The sequence below is a fragment of the Haliaeetus albicilla genome, chromosome 12, assembly GCF_947461875.1.
Source record: "Haliaeetus albicilla chromosome 12, bHalAlb1.1, whole genome shotgun sequence".
NCBI classification, from domain to species: domain Eukaryota; kingdom Metazoa; phylum Chordata; class Aves; order Accipitriformes; family Accipitridae; genus Haliaeetus; species Haliaeetus albicilla.
In genome coordinates, this window is record NC_091494.1 from 14,249,001 (window position 1) to 14,272,282 (window position 23,282).

The window sequence follows — 23,282 nt, forward strand, 5'->3', positions numbered from 1 at the left end:
GCCGCGGGAGGCGGAGGAGCGGGAGCAGCAGCAGCAGCGCTGGGTGTATCCGCTCCCGAGCGGGATAAAAGCCGTCCCAGCTCCCTCTCCTTCCCCTCAGCGGTCTCGCTGCCGCCCGCCACTCCTCCCCCGCTCGCGGTGCCTGGGAGCCTCTGGAGGTAAGGGGCTGTGGCCGCGGCCTCGCTCGGTCGGCTCCAGGCACGGCTCCTTTCGGCCGCTTTCCCTCGCTGGTCTTTCTCCCCTCGGTCTTCCAGCCCGGCGGTGGCCTCCCCGTCCCGTCCGCAGGGCTGGGCAGGGGGCGGCGGTGGCACCTCGCTGGTGCCTGGCGGGAGGGCGCTGAGGCGGCGGCGCGGCGCGGCCCGGCCCGGCTCTCTCCCCGGGGGCAGCCGGGGCCGTTTGCTGCGGCCGCCCTTGGGCGTCCGGGCGGCGGATCTGCGGCCGTACGGCTCCGCTTCCTCGGGTGCCCCGGGGAGGCGGCTGGGCGCGGGTGTGGGTCTTGCGGTGGCCGAGAAGAGCGGTGATACTGGGTACCGCGGAGCTCTTCTGATGGGTGCGAAGGCTCTTCGCTGGGGCGGCGTTTGTTCTTTCTTACTTGGGCAAACTTCATCCAAGTTTCTGGGAGCTTTGGTGGGTCCCCTGTAACTTTAGCATCAACTATGTAACTTCATTATATTTCAGCTCTGATATCGGATGTTAGATGTCTGAAACTTCTCTTTCCAAGAATATCTAGTGAATTATATATATATGTATTCCATCAACTGTCTTGGAGTATACTTAGTCACTGGACTTCTTGGAGAAAAAGAGTAATGCGAGGACATGTCAGAGTTCAAAACACTAGCTCGTTGAAATGGGAAAATGCTTTTGCGTTATTTAAATGATGCCCTATTGAGTAGATGCAAAACCTTAAAGTAGAAATAAATTTATATAATTGTTTTACAGCAGTTCTGTTCTCCCTTGAAAATAGTTCTGGTCAGAGATTTTTCTGAGACTTGCTCAATTATGGAATTAATCAGAATGGCTCACTTAGAGCCTTTTGGTGTTTCTGTCATAATTACTTTTCTAGTCACTGCTAGGAACAGTAGTGGTGTTTTCTGAATATGTCACAAAATTTTAGTGTATCAGTAATGCCACTAGTACAGAATGATGTTCTTTTGGGAATACTCATTGCAAAAATGGCTGTTCTGGTGAGCTAGTTCTGCTCAAAAGGGTTGTCTTGGTAGGATTGATTACAGGACGAGCAGGTTTTTCTCATTAAAAATTTTTCAGTGGTAAAATTAGAAGTTTACTGTAATGAAAACTGCAATCCATGCATTGAATCAGTTTTGGACTTTGATTCTGCTTCATAATAAATAGTGTCTTAAGCAGATTTGCCTGTGTATATATAATAAATTCTTCTGAGTTGTTTACACTAAACAGCTGCCTACCCCATGGTGAAGAACACTGCATAGAGGCCTGTTGGGTAATTAAGAGTATTCAAAGAGCAAAATATGAAAATAAGGAGTTCTTGTTGTCAGAGTTTGGAAATCATTGTTATGATACACTTGATTACGCCACTGATTAGGGATTATTACATCACTATCCCAAAACCAAAAGCTGATGAAATGTTTTAGTTGTTTTATTTCTAGCATCTGATTCCAATTTTGTTTGTTATTTAAACATTCCAGAGTACAGTGTAGCTGAACCAAAAATATCACCTCTCAGATCAATGGGGTGTTTTTTATTTTAAGTGAGTTCAAGGTCACTTAAGGAAGACAAAATAAGTGACTCAGAGCTTTGCATATTCACTGCCTCTCAGTTTGAGATTTTTCTAAGTGGTTTTTTTTTTAGGTTTCATGTGTCTTGACCTTAACAGATTTTTATATCTTTTGTGTTAAAGCAGTGTAAACAAGAATGAATTCTGTAGGCTTAATTATGTCTAGTTCATTACAGAATCTGTGATATTTCATAAAAATGAAAGTCGATCAAAGTCTTGTAGATTACATGTGACTTTTGCTTGCATCTATGGGAAGTCTTGACACAGACTTAAAGTTTATTACTCTCTACACTTTCCAAGGTATGTAGGCCATAAACTTGGGGCTGACACCACCTTAGTAGACTGTTTGATTCATGTGGGATTATGTTGGGATCATTGACTCTTTAAAGGGTATAACTGTCTCTTGTCTCAAAAGACAATTTATAATTAAGAAAATGTAATGGGCTGTCTCCTCACTAGCATAACAAAGCAGTGCTTTCTCACATGGCAAAGTGTTACTTTCAATAAAGGTAAGCATAACTTAATGTATATAAATAAGGTTAAAACCTGTCTTTAAGTCAGTAAAATGCAATTTTGTAGAAATCAAATCTTGTGTTTTGCAGAAACTGACGGCCTTTTTCTGTCATGTGTGCTTTCCTGTAAGAATTGAGTGAATGTCCTAAGACCTGATTAAAGCTCTGCTTCAGCAAAGCATTTCAGCGTTTGATTATGAGTTACTCCACTGAATATGACTTAAGTGATACTATTTGTATGCTTAAGCCTTTGGAAGTGACAAATAATTCACATATATGTAGTTCTCTATAGTGCTCAAGCAACATTTCATTTCCTGTAGATAACTACTCTTGTAGTTGATAGGACATTCAGACACTATATTTCAGACAGTAAAAACAAATGTGGTGATGTTTTCTTTAAAGATATCTTTTATGGCTCCATACACACTTGTATAATGTATTTCTTTTTCAAGTAAACTTTGTATATATACAAGATCCTTGGTATATGTGATTTAAAACCAAATTAGCTCGCTCACATGCATTGTTGTCTAACATGCTTAAACAGCTATATCATTGGTGGTTGTTGAAGCCTTTAATAACAGTGAAAAAGGTGTGAATTTACATTTCTGCACGCATTTTTAATTTTTCTGTTTAGCAAAGGAGCATCACATGACACTTTTCTAGCATGCTTAAAGTAATGTCATCACATGATGCTTTTCTAGCAGGCTTAAAATACTGTAACAGTTTATCGGGTGAAACAGTAACTTCAAGGAAGTAAAGATTAGTCTACTGTACCTTATGATAGTGCGTAAAGCACAAGTGTTCCGAGTTGCTCATGTTTTCACTGCCCCATTTTCCAGTTTAGGCGCAACATAAACTATTTTAATTAATATTGTGTCACCAAAAGGTTTTGAGATGGCCGATTGAATTCTGCCAAGATAGAGTCTTTTGATGAAAACATATCTTTATTGATTGTAGAAGAAGAAAATCATTCTTAAAATGAAATCCAGAGAAAAATCATATCCCTCAGAGAAAATTTCTGAGTGGCAGGCTGAGATTAACATCATAAAATTGAATTTGTGCTGCAAACCTTTGATGTAATCAGCAGCTGGGAGATGGTGTTGCCCTTACTGTGCTCCTTCTGATTGTGGTGAGTTATTGTGTGGAATGAAATAAGTGTTTCTTGTGTCACTCGTTCAAGAAATACAAACAAGGTATTACTAGGTGGTTCTTGCTAGTTAAAACGGGTTGTATTGATTCCTGGTCTCAGTCTTTTGCTCCCTTGGACTGCAAAAGCAGTATGTTCGCACCCCAGGGGAGATCTGGGTGTCACTCAACGATGACTCCTCTGGCGGATTAGGGTGCAGCCCTGACAGGTCTCGAGGGAAGTCCCATTAAAGCTTAAACTGGAACTGCAGTGGTAGGCAGGCAGGGTCTCCAGGATGGAGCCACAAAAAGCATGGTAGAGGAAAAGGTGTGGAATACTGAGGGTTCTGGCAGAATATATTAAAACATGAGGAAGTGGGACATAGGGTAGAAATGTTGATTACTGGAGTATTTTACTTGTTGCCTCCTATCTGACTAGATATATTAACTAGAATATTTGAAATATGGAAATATTTTTGCTGCTGTACCCACAGAAAGCAGGATCTGCAGCTTAAAGGAGCCAGTTATTAGTTCTCTTGTATGAAGTGCTAAATACAAACTAGTTTTTAATTATCTTTTAAAAAGTCTTTTGATAAATCTTTCATTGTTTTACTTTTTGCTGTTACTTCAAATGCCTTTTTGTTACATTTGTGTTGTCTTTAGTGTCATTTCTGTTTGTCATTTCCTTTTCACTTACCTAGCCTCATATATAATCTTTTTCCTTTTCCTATATTACGTATCTGCCTTCTCCCTGTAGCTTCTAAATCTCCATTCTATTTCCATTTCTCTGTTAAGCATCTTTCTCAGTGTTGTATTTCTCTTTCTGACTTATTCCATTCCTCACACCTATACAAATGCACATGTACCCTGCTGCTTCACAAATTGCAAAGTATTGTTGACCTGTATTTTCAGAGTCATGGACTCAATAGGCTTCTAAATAGCCACATATAAATAGCAAATCACTGAGCAGCATAATGAGCATCACTGTGGTACATCTGCAGGCTTACAAACACAGCGCTATGTCGCTTCTGTATCTTTAGATTTTGTACTTAAGATACTTTCATCAAGTATTTTGTAAATGCTATATATTTTATTATTTATGCCTCTTAGATGGATTTGTTATATATTGTGGACAGTGGGTGAATATAACTCTTTTTTAGTTCGGGAAAGGTGATATCTTTGCTGATTACCAGAGATAATATACAACATCCTTAAAGAGAGTGCAACGTTTACATCATAAAGTACATTGAGCAAGTTGTGAAAGCAATATAAAATGGATGAGTAGACTGCAAGTCAAAGCTATTTTTAAGGAAAATAATTAGCTTTTTACTAACAGTACAAAAAGTACTGATAGAACTTTTATTTTCTAATGTTGACTGTAAGAGAGAACATGGTAGGTAAAGCCAAAAAGAGACAGGAATAGGAGAATGAGAACACACAAACCTTAGGAATTTGTCATGAAAACCTACCAGGCTCTGCCTAAAATTTACCTCCTGACACTTTACTACAATGATGAATCTAAAGGGATGGGGGGGGGGGGGGAACTTACATTGTTTTACTTGGCCATCAAGAATATTGAAGGCTGGGCAAATAGAATTTTGCTAGACTGAGAAGACGTGCTGCTCTTATAAAACTGTAATAATTGCTTTTAGTCATTTTGGCTCATTTATCCTGTTTTGGTGGTGGTGGGTTTTTTTTCCCAAATATATATTTTTTTTTTAATCCAATACAAACAGTTAAATTCTGCTAATCTCTTAATATTTTCAGGACTGTAAGCCAATTTCTGCATCTTTTTTTGTGCCTGCACTAATCGCTACACATTTAATTGGACTTTAAAGCAACTGATCTTGTATTGATAGTTTAGGATGGATAGGAAACATGAAATGAGTATGAATATCAATTCAGAAAAGGTTTTTTGGCAGGTTGACTGTTACCTGTAGACTGATCTTTTGTTGTATGTAGTCTTTTCTCCTTCTATAAATTCTTGTTTGGTAGCTTTTCTTATGGGCTGTAGCTATGAGAAGGAGGTTTCTGTCACAACCAGTGTTTTATTGTGTGAACTGTTTTGAGATAAGGTTCTCTGGGAAGTTCAGTTCCTATTTTTAAGGACCTTCATGTATGTGAGAACTGGTGAATTCTGAATTAAAAAATCAGGGTATGTATTTTCTTTATCAGGAAATGTGATTCTTTTAACTGTAGTTAATAGTTCAGTATTGTTCAGGATGTTTCCTTTATGCTTTTGAGCAAACTCTGCATGTAAATGCAAGGACCAACAGGGAATGTGAGACAGACTTCGTCGGGGGCAAAACAGAACCCAGATTTTTCACTTCAGATCACTGTCAGCACATGTGCACGCATGCTCCTAAGACCCAAGTAACTCTTCCATTCTAACCTATGTGTCCCTAAACCACCTGCTTTAGGATTATAATTTTTATTTTGAGAAAATGCAGCACAGGGATGTGCCTGAGGTAATGCAGTAATTATGTGGCAGAGATTGGAAGGTCTGAGATGACTTTAATAGAGATGCTAACAATATTTTTTTTTTTAAGGTTAGTAGAGGAGGCAGAGTCAAGATATACCTACTCTATTGGAATTGGGGCTCTATGGGGAGAGCATATGTTGAGTTATGATAGTACTGTTTCTTTATGGTATAATCTGACCTTTTTCATTCGGCTCAGTTCACGACCAGTCCCAGTCAAAAAAGCTAAGGGATGAGGAAAAGCTCTTGCATTAATATATGCTCAGAAAGGCATTCAGGGTCAGACCTCCTGCTCTCTGGCCCCTTTGACTAGACTTTCAAATACATCATGGCTGCTGTAGAATGAAAGGTGGTATACTCAGCTTTCCAAATGAAACTTTAATACTGTACAAATTGTCCAAAGTTGTTGAAGTAGTACAGGCAAAGTCCTTGAAGCTGTGCAAATTGGTATAATTTTCCAAGTCAACAAAGGTTTGTGGTGTGGTTTCAGTGTGAAAAGTGCTCATAGAACTGGAGACAGGACGGTAGAGATATGACAGGTTAGTGGTGGGATGAACTGCTATGGTTTTAACTAAGAACAGGGAATATTTTTTTTTACAGTCATAAGGGAGTTCTTTTTGGCAGTGTGATTGTAAGGGCAGGGCAAACAAAGTTTATTAGGTTGTAAGCAGGGAGAAATGGGGAGTAGAACTGAGGAACTTGATTCAAAGTTGAATTATGCATTAATACTGCAATTCAAACATGCTTGAGTGAGCAGAGCTGGAGGAATTTGACATGTGCTGATAAGCTACATGTAGCTCATATGCCTTGGGCAATATTTGACTTTGTGGAAACAGTTTTTACCTTTTTTTTAAAGGAATAGTCTGATAAGTATCTGTTGATTTTATAAAATAAAAGTTTGCTCTAGGTGCCATCAGCATCACTAAATAGCTTTGATAAAGCTAAATACAGTCAGACAAAATGTGGATATGTGCATGTGAGTATGCAGTATTTCTAGGGAAGTCATGGTATCCTTAGAAGCAAAGCTTTCATGCAAAATACTTCTCTTGTGCATCAAAATATCTTAATCCAAAAGAAAAGTTAACTAAGAAGCAAGAGAAAAAAGTTAAGGACTGTTATATTAACATGGAAGTTCATATATCTTCTGTTTTCTTTCTCTTACACTTCAATCATAATATAAAGGAAAAAGTACAAAATGTTCTTATAATGTTTCAGTCTAATTCTCTTATATAACCAATGCTTTGTATGTAGTAGTAGCTGTTTATTAATTCATGACACTCATGAATATGTAAAACAAATGTGTGCAAGTAGATCAACTATACATTAGCAAATTCTGTAGATTTGTTTAGTTTTTAACTTCTGTTGATTGTCTTTCTGAGTTCTCTGTGACTCATCACTTGCTCAGCAGTAGGTCTTCTGCTAAGAATATTGATCTTGATTCTATGCTTCTTTTACAAGAAAATGTGATTTATGACTTTGTATTCAATGCAGTACAAACCTGAATTCTGCTGCCTTATGGTGTTTTATGCTAATTAAACACTCCCATGCCACAAGTATAAATGACTACATGATATGCAAGAAAATTCATTTTAAAGACTTGGGATTTGGCTTATCAAAATGTTAACTTGACAGCCACCATTTTATAAGCCTTATGAAAATGGTGAATTTTCTTTGCTTAGTTGATACTTAAAAACATATCATTAGAGTTTGGCTAGAACAACTTTCATTTCAGGGCATAAACTAGAAGAGAAAAGGACTTCAACATTCACCAGTAAGCATAATACTTCATATAACTAGAGATTTAAAAAAAAAAAAGTTTTAGAAAAAGTCAAATTCTAAAGCTGAGATCAATAACATCTCTCAGTATTTTCTGATATGCCCACAGAGCTTTAAAATGAAACTAAATGTGATTTAGCCTAATAAACTCTTGACCTCTGTCGTGGTTTAACCCCAGCCAGCAACTAAGCACCACGCAGCTGCTCCCCCCCCCAGTGGGGTGTGGGAAAAAATTGGGAAAAGAAGTGAAACCCGTGGGTTGAGATAAGAACGGTTTAACAGAACTGAAAAGAAGAAACTAATAATGATAACACTAATAAAATGACAACAGTAGTAATAAAAGGATTGGAATGTACAAATGATGCGCAGGGCAACTGCTCACCACCTGCCCACTGACAGCCAGCTAGTCCCTGGGTGGTGATTCCCTGCCCCCACTTCCCAGTTTATATACTAGATGTGACGTCACATGGTATGGAATACCTTGTTGACAGTTTGGGTCAGGTGCCCTGGCTGTGTCCTGTGCCAACTTCTTGTGCCCCTCCAGCTTTCTCGCTAGCTGGGGATGAAAAGCTGAAAAATCCTTGACTTTAGTCTAAACACTAGGTAGCAACAACTGAAAACATCAGTGTTATCAACATTCTTCGCGTACTGAACTCAAAACCTGTACCAGCTACTAGGAAGACAGTTAACTCTATCCCAGCTGAAACTAGGACAATCTCAATTCATTTTCTTAGATTCTTCTTTCTCTGCCTTTGATGTTCTGGCTAAGGTTGTATGGCAGGACCTTGATAGCCTGCCATACCAGTCTTTTCAGCCCTTTTTCTCAGTAGCCAAGCCCTTCATCTCATGTTCTTGTCTGGAAGCAAGACTATTCCTCTAGTTCTGTGTCACTTAAGGGTTTTATTAGTAGTAATGAAGATACCTCTTGTCTGTGTCCCTGCTTTCAGCTGCTACTCTGCTGGATTTAGTGATGGTTTGTGTTACAGTTTCTTTAAACTTAGCTTAAAAGGCTGCTTCAGTGCTCTGTTTCTGTCCTGTGGCCTTTTCTGAATTATGACAGGATCTCTTCATGTCACTTTGCATCATTCCTATATTACTTCCTTTGGCTGGCTGTTTTCTGCTGCCATGCATTTCATTCTACCCAGTTCCTGTCTCTTCTTGCAAGATTTCAGCTTTAGTGTCACATCTTTTGGCTGACCTCTCCCAACTGCACTGTTCTAGCACCTGGCTACTGGCACCTGTTTCATTTTAAATATTTTTGCTAAGGACTCTGTCTCCCCTTTCTCCAGGACAAATAGGAGCACAACTTCTCTGAAAGGTGAATTTTGCTTAGTGGCTGCAAAGTGGCTGCTCTTAAGTATCTTTTCAATGGTATAATTGTTGCTTGGGTAAAAAGTAGGTGACATACAATATTTTGAAAAGAATAATTAAGGTATTTCAGTGACCATAGACAATGGTGCATCTGAAGAGCTTAAAATCTGTTTCTTCTTGTTTGCTTGTGCTTGGGAATAACATGTTAATATATAAAAACATTTTTGATGTTGCTTAATATTTGTCAGCTCTCTGTCCATCACCTGCATGCTGGTGGTAGTCAAAACTCCCCTCAGTAAAGATTAAGAGAATTTCAGTTTTCGGAGGAGTCACTTCACAGGCACAAGTCAACTTCATACCCTTCTCCATCCCTGACAACATGTAGAAGCAGGTGACAACAATCTTCTGGCATTTTCTCCAGAAAGCTGAAAGGCGAGGGAGGTAAACAGAGGTGCTTCAGAAGCATCTGTACAGGCTTTCTGGAAAAATGAAGGGGAGAAGAACCATCATAGGATATAGGGAAGGAGTGCTGGAGGCTGTTGTATACTCAGATTAATAATTTGGGAGTTTTGGTACAGCTGACTTGTATATATGGGAATTGTTTGCATTTGGGCTAAGGTAGACACTAGCAGCTAGTGTCGGGCTCTTTCATGTAAAGACACTGATGCTAAAGATATTGCTCATCTGTGTCTGGTTTTAGCCTTTTGTATAAATTGACCCAAAGAAGACATGCTTGTTGGATGTGTTACTAGGTTCCCTGAAAATCTTAACAGGACATATATGATTTTTTTGAGGTGAGTTGACTATTTAAGTGCCAAATTATTGGTGGTCATACTTACTGGTTTTTTTCATTTTGAAGGTATTGTTGGGAATATTCTAGAAATGTTAGACACTTATGAACATGGGAATTTGAACAGCAATGTGACAGAGGGCTTGTGCAGTGACTGAGAAAGTTTTCTCAAAGCTTCTGTTTGAAGCAAAACAAGTACAGAATCCAACTAACCAGCAGAGGTGGTTTTGAAAGGAACAGGCATCAAATTTAAAAACAAGTGAAGTAGAACTTTTTTAATAAGGAGGACTTTAGAATATTTTGTTAAGTACTAGAGTTTGAACCAACACTGAAATAGTTTCCTGGAAATGCAGTTCATAAGAATCTGTATTGTATTAACTAATGACCAGTAGTCATTTTGGACAATTCCATTAAATTAATTTTTCACAGTAGTGAAAAACCTATTACATGATAAATTTTTTGGACAAGGGACTCATGAGTTGAGCAGCAGAAAGAGTCTGTTTGTTCTCCCTGTTTCCCAGCTTCCAACTCTACCTCCACCTTTCTTATGGGCCTTATCTCTAGGAGATGCCACTGAGTGGTTGAGGGTATAGTACTTTGCTGTCCCAGGCCTCATTTTTCTCTTAATTCCTGACCCATCACCTGTTCTCTCCTTCCAGCCCTATTATCTCTTTTTCATGCCTTATCCTCCTAGGAACCACAGTTGCTTTATTGACACCCTGCTCCTGTGCCATCTCCATGCTCCAGCAGTAAGCTGCTGAGAATGAGCAGCACTGCTGGTTGGAGGGACTAGGGGAGGCATGGTATATTCCACCAACCAAAATTAGGAAGATGATAGTGACATGGGTCCATCAGAGCTAAGCCAGGTTATGTGGGGCAGCACATGACTCCTGTTGCTGATATTTCAGTATTGTGATAGTACTGGTCCCTTGTAACTCTGGTCCTGTCTGATCCTGCCTAGATTTAAAATAGTGGCACATCACTATCCTGCTGCATATTTAAGCTATTGGTGGATAACTGTCTTGATAAGTGTGATCCTGGCAATAGCTAGAAAATGTTTTGATGCCTCCTCAGCTTTTTCTGCAGTAGTATTTTGTAGCCCCCCTTTTCAGATGTTGATTAAATTGACTTTTAAAATTTTTTCTTGCATTTCATGTTACTTAGAATCATCATGACTTGTTTCTGTTTTCAGGTGCTGACTATGAAGGTATCAGTACAGGCTGTGGCAGTGTGGGGGAAAATAGCTCCCTCTCACAGCATCACTGCTATTATGATTACAGATGACCAGCAGACCATAGTTACGGGAAGTCAAGAAGGACAAATATGTCTCTGGGATCTTTCATCAGAATTAAAGGTTTGTGTCCACTGTGCTAAGGTCTGCCAAATAGACAGATTGGAGTTTATCTTTTATTATTAACAGTGGGATTATCCAGACTTGCACTTACTTAGATTAAGTTTTAAAGATAATGTGATATTTGTTATAGGAAACTCATGAAGCAAAAAGTGTTGAAATGCCTATATGAGCAACCAGTTATCTGCAGACTTTGGAAAATTTTTCATAGATTATAATGACCTGTGGATTATATGAGATTGTGTGCTGTGAGTAATAGCAGCAAGTAAACATACACAATTTTAATGATTCCTACTTTGTAAAGTCTTTTTTTTTTTTTAAATCAATTGCTGAGCATGGCCTGTCATTTAAAGAAAAATGTCTATTTATAAAACCAGAGCTCTCTACCAGGTTAACAATGGAAAACTTTGTAGAAGGATGTAAGAAGTAAGATGAAATACATATTTTTGGTATAATTAAGCTGCAAACCTCCTGGCATATTATTGCTATTGCTTTGAATATTTAATATTTTCCTGAGAATGGAACAGAGTCAAAGCAGTTCCAATTTCTTATTCTGCATTCCTAGAACTATGGTTCTATTCTTTCTGGATCTGGCTGCCCCATATGTGCTCAAATATAGCTTGAAACTTTAGTTTGTACTTTTATGGGGTTACCTTTTTCCATTAAGAACATTGCATGCAGTGAAGCTAATAAAAGGGATTACTTAAATGTGTTGTATGGAACACGTGCTTAAGAGCTTTGCTATATCAATTCCCTACTTCACTCTGCCACTTCTGCTGCATGTTGTAGGGTGAAGGCCAGAGATATTCTGCACGTTGCCAGTTTTATACAATTTGATGCTCAGTACATTCTTCAGAAGGTGCAATTTTTAGACTACAGTGAATACAAAGACTGTACTTCATGCAAACTGCATAATCCATCCACATCTTTGTACATTCCAGAAACATGATGGAAGAACATAAGAATATAAAGCACATTGATAATTACTCATTATTAACAACATCTGCAAGTCATTCTCTTGCTTTTAGATCTCCTTAGTTTATACAGAAAATGTTTAAGTTAAACCATTGTATTATTCTCCTAGATTTCATCTAAAGAAATTCTCTTTGGCCACACTGCTTCTGTAACCTGTTTGGCAAAAGCAAGAGAGTTTGAGAAACAACCATATGTAGTAAGTGCTACTGAAAATGGGTAGGTAACTGAATATTCAATTATTCATTTCTTAAGTCATGAAACGTATGGCAGGTGTAGGGCAGATTATGCATTTGGCAGAAGGTTTTTAATCCACTTCTTCCATGATATGAAAAGGATAGCAGCTACTTAGGATAATGACTGTATTGCTTATATACAATAGTCAACTAAGAGCTCATCTTTTGGACAACAGAAGGGTTTGGCCAATTCAGATATCCAGTTAGTCAGGAGAATGAATTGTTCAGAGGGTCAGCTAGGCCCCATTCAGAGGAAGAATAATGGGCTATTGGAGGGAATCAGCAGGTTCAGAAGCATTTTAATATCATGGTGCTTTTTTCTGTTCCTTCCTGAGCTCAGTCTTGAGAATTGAATCAGTAGAGGAGGCTAATGTACTGTGATCCAGGTTATGCTTGCTCAGTGAGTACATATGGAAGCATAGAAAAGACTGCCCTTGAATAAAAGGCATATATGTTCCTTGTGTCTGTTTAAATCTGACTTGCTGTTCTGGAGTACATCCTGTTAAGAGGCTCCTGATCTCCATCCATCTCTCTCCCCCATCCAACTGGGGCAGGGGGGGATGTGAGTGAGTGGCTGTGTGGTGCTTAGTTGCCAGCTGGGGTTAAACCATGACACTCCTATGTGTTTCTTGTGACTTGACCCATCACTTGAGTCAAACTGATTTCTGCAGTTCTGCTAGGTTAGCATTCAAGAATTTTTTTCTCTCTGAATATTTGATAATCTTTTCAGCTGGGTTCTGAAGCCCATCTGTTCAGTATTTCAGCTGTTGAAAGTAGTTAGGGCTAGCTTCTTACTTCCTTAAGGGCTTTTCTTAAACAGTTTTGTCTTGCTGCTAAATGATATTCTCCTCACTTTGGGTTCATCTTTTCCAATCGACTGTTAAAACCTCTTCCCATGAAGAGTTCCTGTCAGTTGCCCTTCTCCAAGCTATACCTTTCAGCACCTCAAGGTATCACTTTCTCACTGAGGAGCTTGTTTATCCTTTCCAGCTCCTAGGATGTCTGTCTGATTCTCTCACTCAATCATAAGGGATAACTTGAAGAAACTGGTTCAGGCCTCTTAATCTTCAAAGGTTAGACTGTCCCACTGGACAGGTAGTTGTAAACAGTTCTGGTTGTTATGTGCGGAAAGGAGGGTGAGAAGTCTGCAGAACTAGTTTTGTATTGGCCTTCTGCAATTCTAATCAAGGCTTCAGGGGTGAAACTGTTTTTCATCTTAATTCTGAAGTTCTGTTGGTGCAGTAATATTTCCAGATCATACTGGGAGAAAAGATACTGTATTTCCAAAAAGTTGGGGTGAAAAGCACTGAACAGAGGAGGGTTTTGCTATAGATATACCATACAGAGATGTTCATATCCTCAAGGTTCTGCCTCTGAAGGGATCATTGGGCTTGCTCGGAAAGTGTATAGGTAGGACTGAATAGTATTCTGGCCCCTTTAAATGTTCACTTTTACCAAACTACTGCTGACTTCTCATCTGTATTGCATAAGGGAAAAGCATCCATCACTGATCCCTGGAAGGTTGCAACATGAAGTTGAGATAATTACAAATAGGAAGCCTCATCTTCAGGAGATGCAGGGTTTGTTGAACTGTATTTTCTGGCTTGTGAATCATTTGCTTCTGGCATTTTCAAGCTTCCATCTCCTTCTATTGGGTGTGGAAGAAATTGTGTGGAAGATGATACTCTCCCCCCATCCCACTTCAAAAAATCTCTTGAATGTTTGTATAACTGATTTATCCCAGAAGTATGAGTATTGAACAGTATTTTTGTACTTTTTTAAAATATGGAAATCTAAATTAATCCATAATGATTCAGAAGTTTTCACTGGTGTCCTGTGTGTGTACATAGCATATCCTGTAGGACAGGTTTGTCAACATGTGGTATCACTCATTAGTACATACAGTAAATGAAGTGCAACATGCAGAAGCTGAAGTTATATTCTGGTCTCATTTCTGCATGTTTGCATGTATGTATCACAATGTAGCTAAAGCAGTAAAGTTGTCATCCTAATATAAACAAGGAAAAAATCACTGCCTTGAAATGTTTAACAAACAGCATAAGCAGTCTAAGTTATGACTTTTGGTCTACCAACTCTGCTACACTACAGATGTATAGATTTCACTGCTTTTGCTCAGCTGGAAAATATAAATTAAGTAATATTTTTAGATTATCATAAAATGTGAAAGTGTGTAGATTTAAAAGGTAAATCACTAAGTAGTATTTCTTAATATAATAAAATATTTTTCCCGAATGTGTTCATTAAGTCCTCATACAGAAAATGTCTTAGAATGTAATTTCAGAAATAATGAAGTTATTCTTTCAACTGTGGAAATAATGTTTGCTGTTTCAATGAAATCTAAAAGATCAAGTTTAACATTCAGTTGCTGACCTATGACAACATACCTCATACAACCTGGTTTACAACATTTAATTTGATTGTGTTTCTGTTGTACTCTAGTCCCATATCATGTTGAATGTCTAAATGAGGAAGACTGCCTAACGCGTCTTTCTCAAACGTTAACCTTAAATGTAATTAAGTGTAGGTAGAATGTTGCAGGCATTTAGGTTGGCGAGGCAAGTGCTGTATCAATAACAGATTTCAGGAATAGCCTTATGGTGGCACTGTTTCTTCTCAACAGAAATTGCACTTCCTCTCAAGAACTGAAGTCTGATGCGGCAGAAGATGCATTATGTTTTTCAAAACGTGTGGTTTAAGTTCGGTGAAATGAATCATTTTCAGGAGGATGTAGTTCCTATGACAGATAGTTACAGTGATGTGTTGACGAGCTGTAATGGCAGTATACCTACAATTTGTTGTAGACCAGAGTTGGCCTTAAAGTCAGTTTTGTTGCAAGGCAGCAAGCAGGGTGTAATTACCAAAACAAAAAGAAACAGATACTGTATGTCATCCCCTGCTAATGACCACAACATTTTCTTACCCAGTAATCTGTAACAAAAAGCTACATAAACGACCAGACTGTACTTAACTACAGCAGTAAAGAAAAACTTGGTGGCACAAAATTATTCCAGCCAATTGAGTGGAAATGACAGAGACTAATATGAAGTTATCTTTGGCAGGGAGATGTGTGTTTGGAATGTCAGTAGTGGACAGTGCATTGTGAACACAAAGGTTCCTTATAGGCACACAGCAATCTGTGTAAGTATAGCAACTTTTCATGGAATATCTCTGTTCATTACAAAAGGAGTTTTGCTTTATTAACATATTTTTGGGGAACATACAATTTTAAATGTGTAACTCAATAGGAGAAAAAAGCCCTGTTGCAATATAAGTAGTTTTATATCTGTTATTTTTCCTTTTTTGACTTCCTTCTAAGAAAAGAACTGAGACTTTTATGTTTCTCTGAATTCTTTAAATCAAACTGATTCTTTTTTAAGTTGAAAATGTCTGGAATGCAGTATCAGTTAACTTACTGTAAAGCTTGGGCATCGAGTAGCAAAGTGAAACTGTCTTAATCTTTACTCTTGTCCTGTGTTAAAATTGCATGGAAACTTCAAGTTTAATGTTGGCTTTTTGGTGACGTATTTTAGAAGTACAAGCAACCTAGCCAAACATTGTGAGACAGTCTGCTGAAGATTTTATTTTTAAATGTTTGAAAGGTTTTGATGCCTAACTGCTGACCTCCAAAAGACTGCTCTGCCCCACTTCCAAAAATACACTTTCATTCATTGCAGAACTCGGGACAGATCACTTATTTTCAGAGGCCAAATTGCTTTAAATATTACTTCAGATAATTTCAAATGTCTGATTTGAACTATATCCAGGTACACTAAGTATCTAGATGTTTGAGTATGAGGGTGTGTTTGAAATACACGTGTGTATATGATTGAGAACCCCAGCATGTATGGATTTGATTCAGAGATATGGCTTATTTCTGGATATATTAGTAGAAGAGCAGCTCAGGGCTCCTAGGTTACTTAAAATGCTGTTTTTCTTCATTGAGGAAGTCTAGGGTGGAACTAAGCCTCCAAATGATGGAAATCTGAGCCCTCATGAGACTCGAACTACGGTCAAATTCAGAGTCCAAATGTTTTAAAGCTTCCAGAAGAAAACACTGTTTTGGTTGACAGATGATTTCAAACACATTTGGGTAAATTACCAAATAAAAATTAAAGAACAACTTCTTAATATATTATTTTTACATCTACACACACACATATATATGTAGATCTAAAAAAGCATAGATTGTGAAGAAGTTATTCTTCCATAATTTTTGTGTATATGTTTAAAGCATATATATTCTTTTTACATATGGATGTATATACACACACAAAACAATACTTCAGTCATAATGTAATAGAGGTGTGGTATGATCTGCTTTGTGGTATTGCTTAATTAGATTTTAATAGTTAAGGTTATGGAGGAGTTCTGCGGAGAAGTAGGCAGATCTGGCCTAGCTGATTATCTGACAATCTGTACATTTTTCTGGAGAGCAGTGGCAGAATCTTCATTCTTATCCTTCAAGTAGGAAAAGCAAATGCTAATAGAGGAGAAGTAACAATTTTCTAAAAGTGAGCTAAACCTAACTTTGGTTACATAATGATTTTTGTTCTGTAACTTGGACAAGATGGCTAAAGGAAAATAGGAACATCTAACAGGAAAACTTTTTTAGGAAAAAGAATAGATGTCTCTAGGAGGGGAAGCTATTCTTCAGATATTTATAATAAACTGATTTTTTGGTGAGGGGTTTTTGGGTGTTGTTTTTTTTTATGGTGTTTTTTGTTTTGTTGTAGATTTTTTTGTTGTTCTATGGGGAATGATTGCTTGTGGCATAGTAGCACCAGAGAGAATATAATTTCCTACAGAATGTTATTGTCTGGGAGGTTTAGTGCACACTGATTTTAATAGCATCACCATCTAAAATTGTTGCTTTTTTTTAGTTAATGTTTTAGTAGGTTTTAATTAAGCTGCTAACCTCTCTGGTCTAGTAGGTTCCTTTTGTTCAGCGTAGATGATTCAGCTCTAAATGGCAGATGTCAAGTAGTGCAAACTGAATATTTGCCATTTGAAATGAAGTTTAACACCAGGGTCAACTCTTAACTATTTGTAGATCTTAACCAGTGTGGGATTTTCTTAGAGGACTAACTGACTGTACATATCTTCCAGTTCAAACGTAATTTGAGAGTAACAGTAATTACAAATCATTCCTACTGCTAAGCATTTCTGCCTCTGATTATTCATAATATCTCTGGTAATACTTATCTTATTCCCAGTTATTTCTGCTTCTTTTGTTTTCAGACTTCAATTTGTTAACTGATAGACCAAGAATTATTATCTAAGCAAAACAATGTACAGAGAACTTGTAGTATATGAGGCACAACTTTGTGGGTCTATCTGATATTTTCCTTTGACAACATGATTGTTTCCTTTACTTTAAGGATCATCTTTACTTGTAAATTCCATTTGAGGTGGCTGCTTATGCATTTATAGCAATTATGTGTACAATTAAGGATAGATATTACACACAATGCAAATGTCCTCGCACATATAAAACACCTAGCAAAAAGGAAATCTTCATAGTCACTCTGCACTGATGTCATCTCTGTTCCTGAGTACTTTGCTATGTGTCTGGTTTTTTTCTTTACATGATTGTTGAGAAAGAACGAATCTTCTGAACACGAGGCATTTAATGTCAAAATGAAGAATATCTCATGGAGTAGAAATTCTTCCTGCAAAACAATGGAGAAATCATTATGAAAAAAATAATTATGAATCTTCTGCATTTTCACCTGATATTTTTCATCTTTACCTGTTGATAACTGGAGCTTTATCAAATGTTTGGAGAGAGATGAGGCCTCTCAGAAACAAGTCCCAAACTGTTTAGCAATCTATAATGAAAATTAACACCCTGATTGCTTGCAAAAAAGCCTAATATTTAGGCAGCGCAGATACTGCTTTCAGTATGAAGCACCTCTTACTAAGCTGTATGCCTATATTAAATTGTTATAAGTGTATGTGAAATGCTTGTGTCACTAGCAAAATTGTGTATGGTCTCACATGCAGTAGATTTTCAGTGATGCTACAAGTGTTGATTGTAATTCCAAGTATGACATGCTTAATGTGAAAAACATGCATGCCCATTTGTGTAGCTCTGTATGCTGACTCTCTTCTTTCTGCTTGTACAGTATTACCATTGCTCATTCCGAATGACAGGTGAAGGCTGGCTTCTTTGTTGTGGAGAATATCAAGATGTTCTTATTATTGATGCTAAGACTTTGGGTGTTCTTCACACTTTATCATCATCTCAGTCTTCTGATTGGATAAATTGTATGTGTATCATACACTCTGCAAGAGTTCAAGGTATACATTGTAGATGTATTTATGTAGGCCAATTAAATTGGGATAAAATATTTCTGTATAGATAGTACAATCCTACTAGGTTTAATATCTAATCATGTTTTACAGAGCTGTTACGTATGAGATGTTAACATTTCACTGGCAGCACCTAAGAAAGGTTTTGTTTTGTTTTTTTTAATACTCCTAAATGTTCATTATGTTTCATTTAATATGTTTCTTAAAGAGAAAGACAAGCAGCTTCTACACTGGTTGTAAGCAGCTCATTTCTTAGATATAAGTACAAATTAATTTTGTAGTATCAGGGAAATTAAAGGCACAAACCCACTATTCTGTGCCTTCTATTGAAGTACATCTGATAGAACAAAATTATTATTCACTGTTTGCTTGCATGTTTTGTATTTCTGTATACCAGTTAGTTATTTTTGTGTAAAATTAATATTTCATCTAAACAGCGTCCTGCAGAATCCATGTTGTAGTGCTGTATAGAACACCAGTGTCTATGCCAAGGTTCTCTTTTGGTGTTAGGCGCTGTTTGAACTTGGTTTCAAGTTGACTATCTCACTGTTAACTCTTCACAGAAGACTCATTGGTGGCAGTGTCTGTAACTGGAGTCCTTAAAGTGTGGGACCTATCTTCATCTTTGAATAGCATACAGGTCAGTTTGTATGAGGTGTGAAACAGCAATTTGAATGATAACATGAATGTAGTAATATCCTCAAGTAAGGGATACATTGAAGCAGAATATGAGTAAAGTAGAATCTTCTGGATATGTATTAAAGAGAATTGATTAATTTTGTCACCATTGTGAAAACACACCTTCATATTGCTATTTAAAATTAGTTGGGCCATTGGACAGCTCTTGCCTTGAAAACTGCTATGTCTTTTGCCCAGGCTTTTTGTCTTTCCATATTCTATGATGCTGAAATTTAGTCCTTTCCTGCTGTCCTGATAATGTCACTCCATTCTTTGAACCCCTTCACTCTGTCCTTTAAACTCAAAGCTCTTCAAAACTGGCCTTTGTACTCTCTCTTCACCCTTGTTACTTTCTTCAAAATGGTTCTTTAGACTTTGTTTTCCTCAGTCTGCCTTCCACAATGCTGTCTTCACTTGGAAAAGACTCTTGCTGTGTCAAGTACCCTATTTTTTTTCATCTTCAAACTCACTTATTCTGTGCAACTTTTCTGTGTTAATATTCTCAGCAGCTGTCACTTGACATGCACAAGTGTTAGAATGAATTGGAATACAATGTGTTGTGTTTGAATTAAACTGAGAGCTAGATTCACAAATGGGACTTCAGTATTACAGCTAAGTACTATGAATCATCAACAGAAATGGTGAAATGTCAACAGTCTTCTCTGAATATTTGTAATACATTACCACCTTGCTCGACAAACTGTAGAGCATGCCACAGCACTACTTGTTAATGGGTAGAATCAGGCCCCTCAAGACAGTCTGTCAAGTTAGATACTGCACTGGTGTTTTTGTGATGTGTTTGGTTTATCTGCAATGGTTTTTTTTTGGGGGGGGGGGTGTCTTTTCAACATTCCTAGGGCAAAAAGTACTGTCATGCGGTAGAAATTCTGGGGACTGTAACAAATGATTACAGACATCAGAGAAGCATATATGATATGGTGCCATCCTTTTACTGCCTGGGGCCTTCTTTCGAAGAAAGGAGGAGGGCAGCGTTAGTAACAATCCAACTACTTGTTATTTTAAAGAGCAGTGTTTTAATAAATATTGTTGGATTTAATTGGAATGAATTGGAGCTCAAGGTGTAGTGAGATAATGGCTTGCAGTTTGATAGCTATGATTCCATGAGCAGCATGCCCCTTCTTTGAGAGGTTTTGATACTGTTGGTATCTTTCAAAACAGAAAACATCAGTTTTCAGTGGTTTAATCAATAATTAATAAAGACAATTCTGATATAATAATTTTGAGCATGAGGGCCTTTAAGTCTGATATTCACCCAAAAAGGGGTGAAAATACATATATTTTTTAAACCATCTGTACATTCAGCAATACAAAACTAAGAAAATGTATTACTTTTCCACTACTTTTTAGAGGTGTTAAGGTCAAACAAGACATATGACAACACCATATGTCTCAGACTGTCTTGGTTGCAACAAGGATGAGTGGGAAGGCAGAATATTCATCAGCCATTCTAAATCTGATACTGTCAGTTGATAGGTTGTAGCTATTTTGACTGAAGAATACTTAGCAGGTGTTATTACAGGACATGCTATCTATGACCTGCCTTTAGTCCTTCTCCATATTCATTATCACTTCTAAGTGAGATCAAGGTCTGAGACATGCTGAATATCTTCTGTTATACATGGTACTTGTGAGCCCTGCTGTCTTCCTATCTCGCTTCTAATTAAGAATTACATGTTGCTTTTCATTTTGACAGTGTATGTTAAAGTTATTTTCAGTGGTTTGTTTCTATTCTAAAAGTAAAAGCTCAAATATCTAGAATAAATCTTATGGCTTTTTTCCCCCTGCTATAAAGGAGAGACAAAGTGTGTGTGAGAAGGAATCAAAATCTCTGGACTGTATAAATTGTCAAGCAGTACGGTTTTGTACTTACACGAAAAGGCTCCTTCTAGTTGTGTTCTCCACATGCTGGCAGGTACATTATTGAATGTTATACTTTCTTTTTAATTTTGTTAATAATTTTGAAAAGCTAATGTGATTTTTTACATGCGGATACTTGTTTTTCTCTGCAGCTTAAAGAAAATTTGTTCACTAATTGTCAGATATAATAGCCTGCTGTATCCCTTTTCTGCTTAACTGCCTGAATGAGATGAAGTGTTTATTTTTTATTAATGTATTTCTGCTTTAAAAGTTTAACATGAAATTGGCTGGCTAGAAAGGGGATTACTTTAAATATTAGTCTTAGAGTACTGGTTGTGTTATAGTCCCCTCCACAGTGCATTTTAAAAGGAGAGAAAGATGAACAAAAACTGTTTAAGTATGACCGAAGTAATCACAGTTGGCAAGTCCTCAGTACCAGGGGCCTTTGTTCTATCAGAGCCAATAGCCTGGGTTCTGCTAATAGAAGCCACCAAAACTAAAGACCCCAGACTATATAACTTTTCATTGTAGCAGTAAGAAAATAAATGCATTGTGTAATTACTGAAACTGTTATTAGTTTATTTTAAATTTTAGTTAAACTGAACTTTATTGTAAAAATTCTGTATTTTTTTTTCCCAGTGTTATGACATTAATCTTAAAATAATCCTGAGCTATTAGTGCGACATATGTACCTGATCCAAACGCCTCTGCTGGGGGGGGATTGGGGAGCGGTGGTGCAGAAATTTCACAAACACTTGAAGTCAGCTTTGAATAATACAATTGTAGGGTATCCTTGAGATTCTCTTCGGCTATTTAAATAAGTCTTTACAAAAGTATTTATAAAGAAATTCCATGTATAGAATGAATAGGCTTTTCAGGGGAAAAAAAAAATCTGTGTAACATATATTGTTTTCTATTCATTTCTATAATGTTTTTCTACAAGAGGTGCATGTTTCTTGTAGTATATCTACTTGAAGCAGTAAGATATAAGTATTCAAATGCATAATAGTGTTATAAATACATAAGTCACAATGGATTTTCAACTTCTAAGTTTCAATGAATATACAGCTTTAAAATGCGTTTAAAAACAAAAATGTGGCTATGAATACTCTCTCCATGAGGCCACTAGGAATGTGAACAAGCAGACAATATCCTAGGTTGCCCTAGTCGTATCCTGTTTCAGCTTAAAATGGTGAAGGTCAGAGGAAGCTAAGAAGTCATAATTTTCTTGCAAGCAAAGGGGATTATATGTTCTTTGCTTTCAAATAATTTGAAAAAAATCTCTGCTGCTCCCCAAAGAGGTAAAGAGAAAATCTGCTTTAAGATATGTGCTGTGATTATGCCAGCAGATCATCTTTTAAAGAATAGACAGAAGCATTTATAGCTTCTATCAAAGTCTTCAGTGTCATATTTATATGCTAAATTCATTATCTACCTCTTTATAAGAAATTAATAGTCCAGTAAATATTAATAATGAATGCAAGGCAAAACAAAGTAAATCCCATCCAAAATCCCCCAATATAACAGAAGGCTCTAATGCTGTTTTTTTTATTGTCGGTTTCTTTATCTTCAAAATACATGGTTTGATTCTGACTTTGTGGTAGTTTGATAGTATGAAGACTGCTTTGGCTTTAAAGGAGGTAGTCAAGCTAAAGAGTCAAGCTAATGTTCTACTTATTGATCTATTGCCCCAACCCAGCGTGAATTAAAATGAATGTTTCAGTACTGTTTGTTTATATTTTATTGTTTTTCTGAGCTTAGGTCTATGATTACTGTGATTTTGCCTTGCTTTGTACTGAGTTCTGTAAAAGTGGTCAGTGCTTTGCTGGTGGAGAAGTACTAGCAGCTTACAGACTTATCATCTGGACAGAAGATGGCCACAGTTACATCTACCAGCTGCTAAACAGGTGGGCTCAGATGGGAAATTCACACAAAAAGTTCAGGTACAAGATGAACTTTGGGAGGTTTATTATGGAAAATCTCTGCATGTTGCAAATGATCAAAAACCAGAACAAAACCACTTTGGCACTCAAAGATTTACCCTGAGTTTGACAGCCCTCAGTCTTTGTTTGACACAGCAGGAGACAT

At 37.3% G+C, this 23,282-nt stretch overlaps 1 protein-coding gene across 1 annotated transcript in view; it reads left to right on the forward strand.

Moving 5' to 3' along the window:
• The window catches only part of WDR72 (WD repeat domain 72), a 138,208-nt gene continuing 114,926 nt past the window's right edge, over positions 1-23,282 (forward strand). Inside the window, exons 1-8 of the mRNA XM_069798213.1 lie at positions 1-158; positions 10,939-11,100; positions 12,182-12,288; positions 15,386-15,464; positions 18,452-18,626; positions 19,202-19,278; positions 21,130-21,249; positions 22,956-23,101. Of these exons, the coding sequence (XP_069654314.1) occupies positions 10,948-11,100; positions 12,182-12,288; positions 15,386-15,464; positions 18,452-18,626; positions 19,202-19,278; positions 21,130-21,249; positions 22,956-23,101 (857 nt within the window). The 5' untranslated portion in view covers positions 1-158; positions 10,939-10,947. The remainder of the gene's footprint in view (positions 159-10,938; positions 11,101-12,181; positions 12,289-15,385; positions 15,465-18,451; positions 18,627-19,201; positions 19,279-21,129; positions 21,250-22,955; positions 23,102-23,282) is intronic.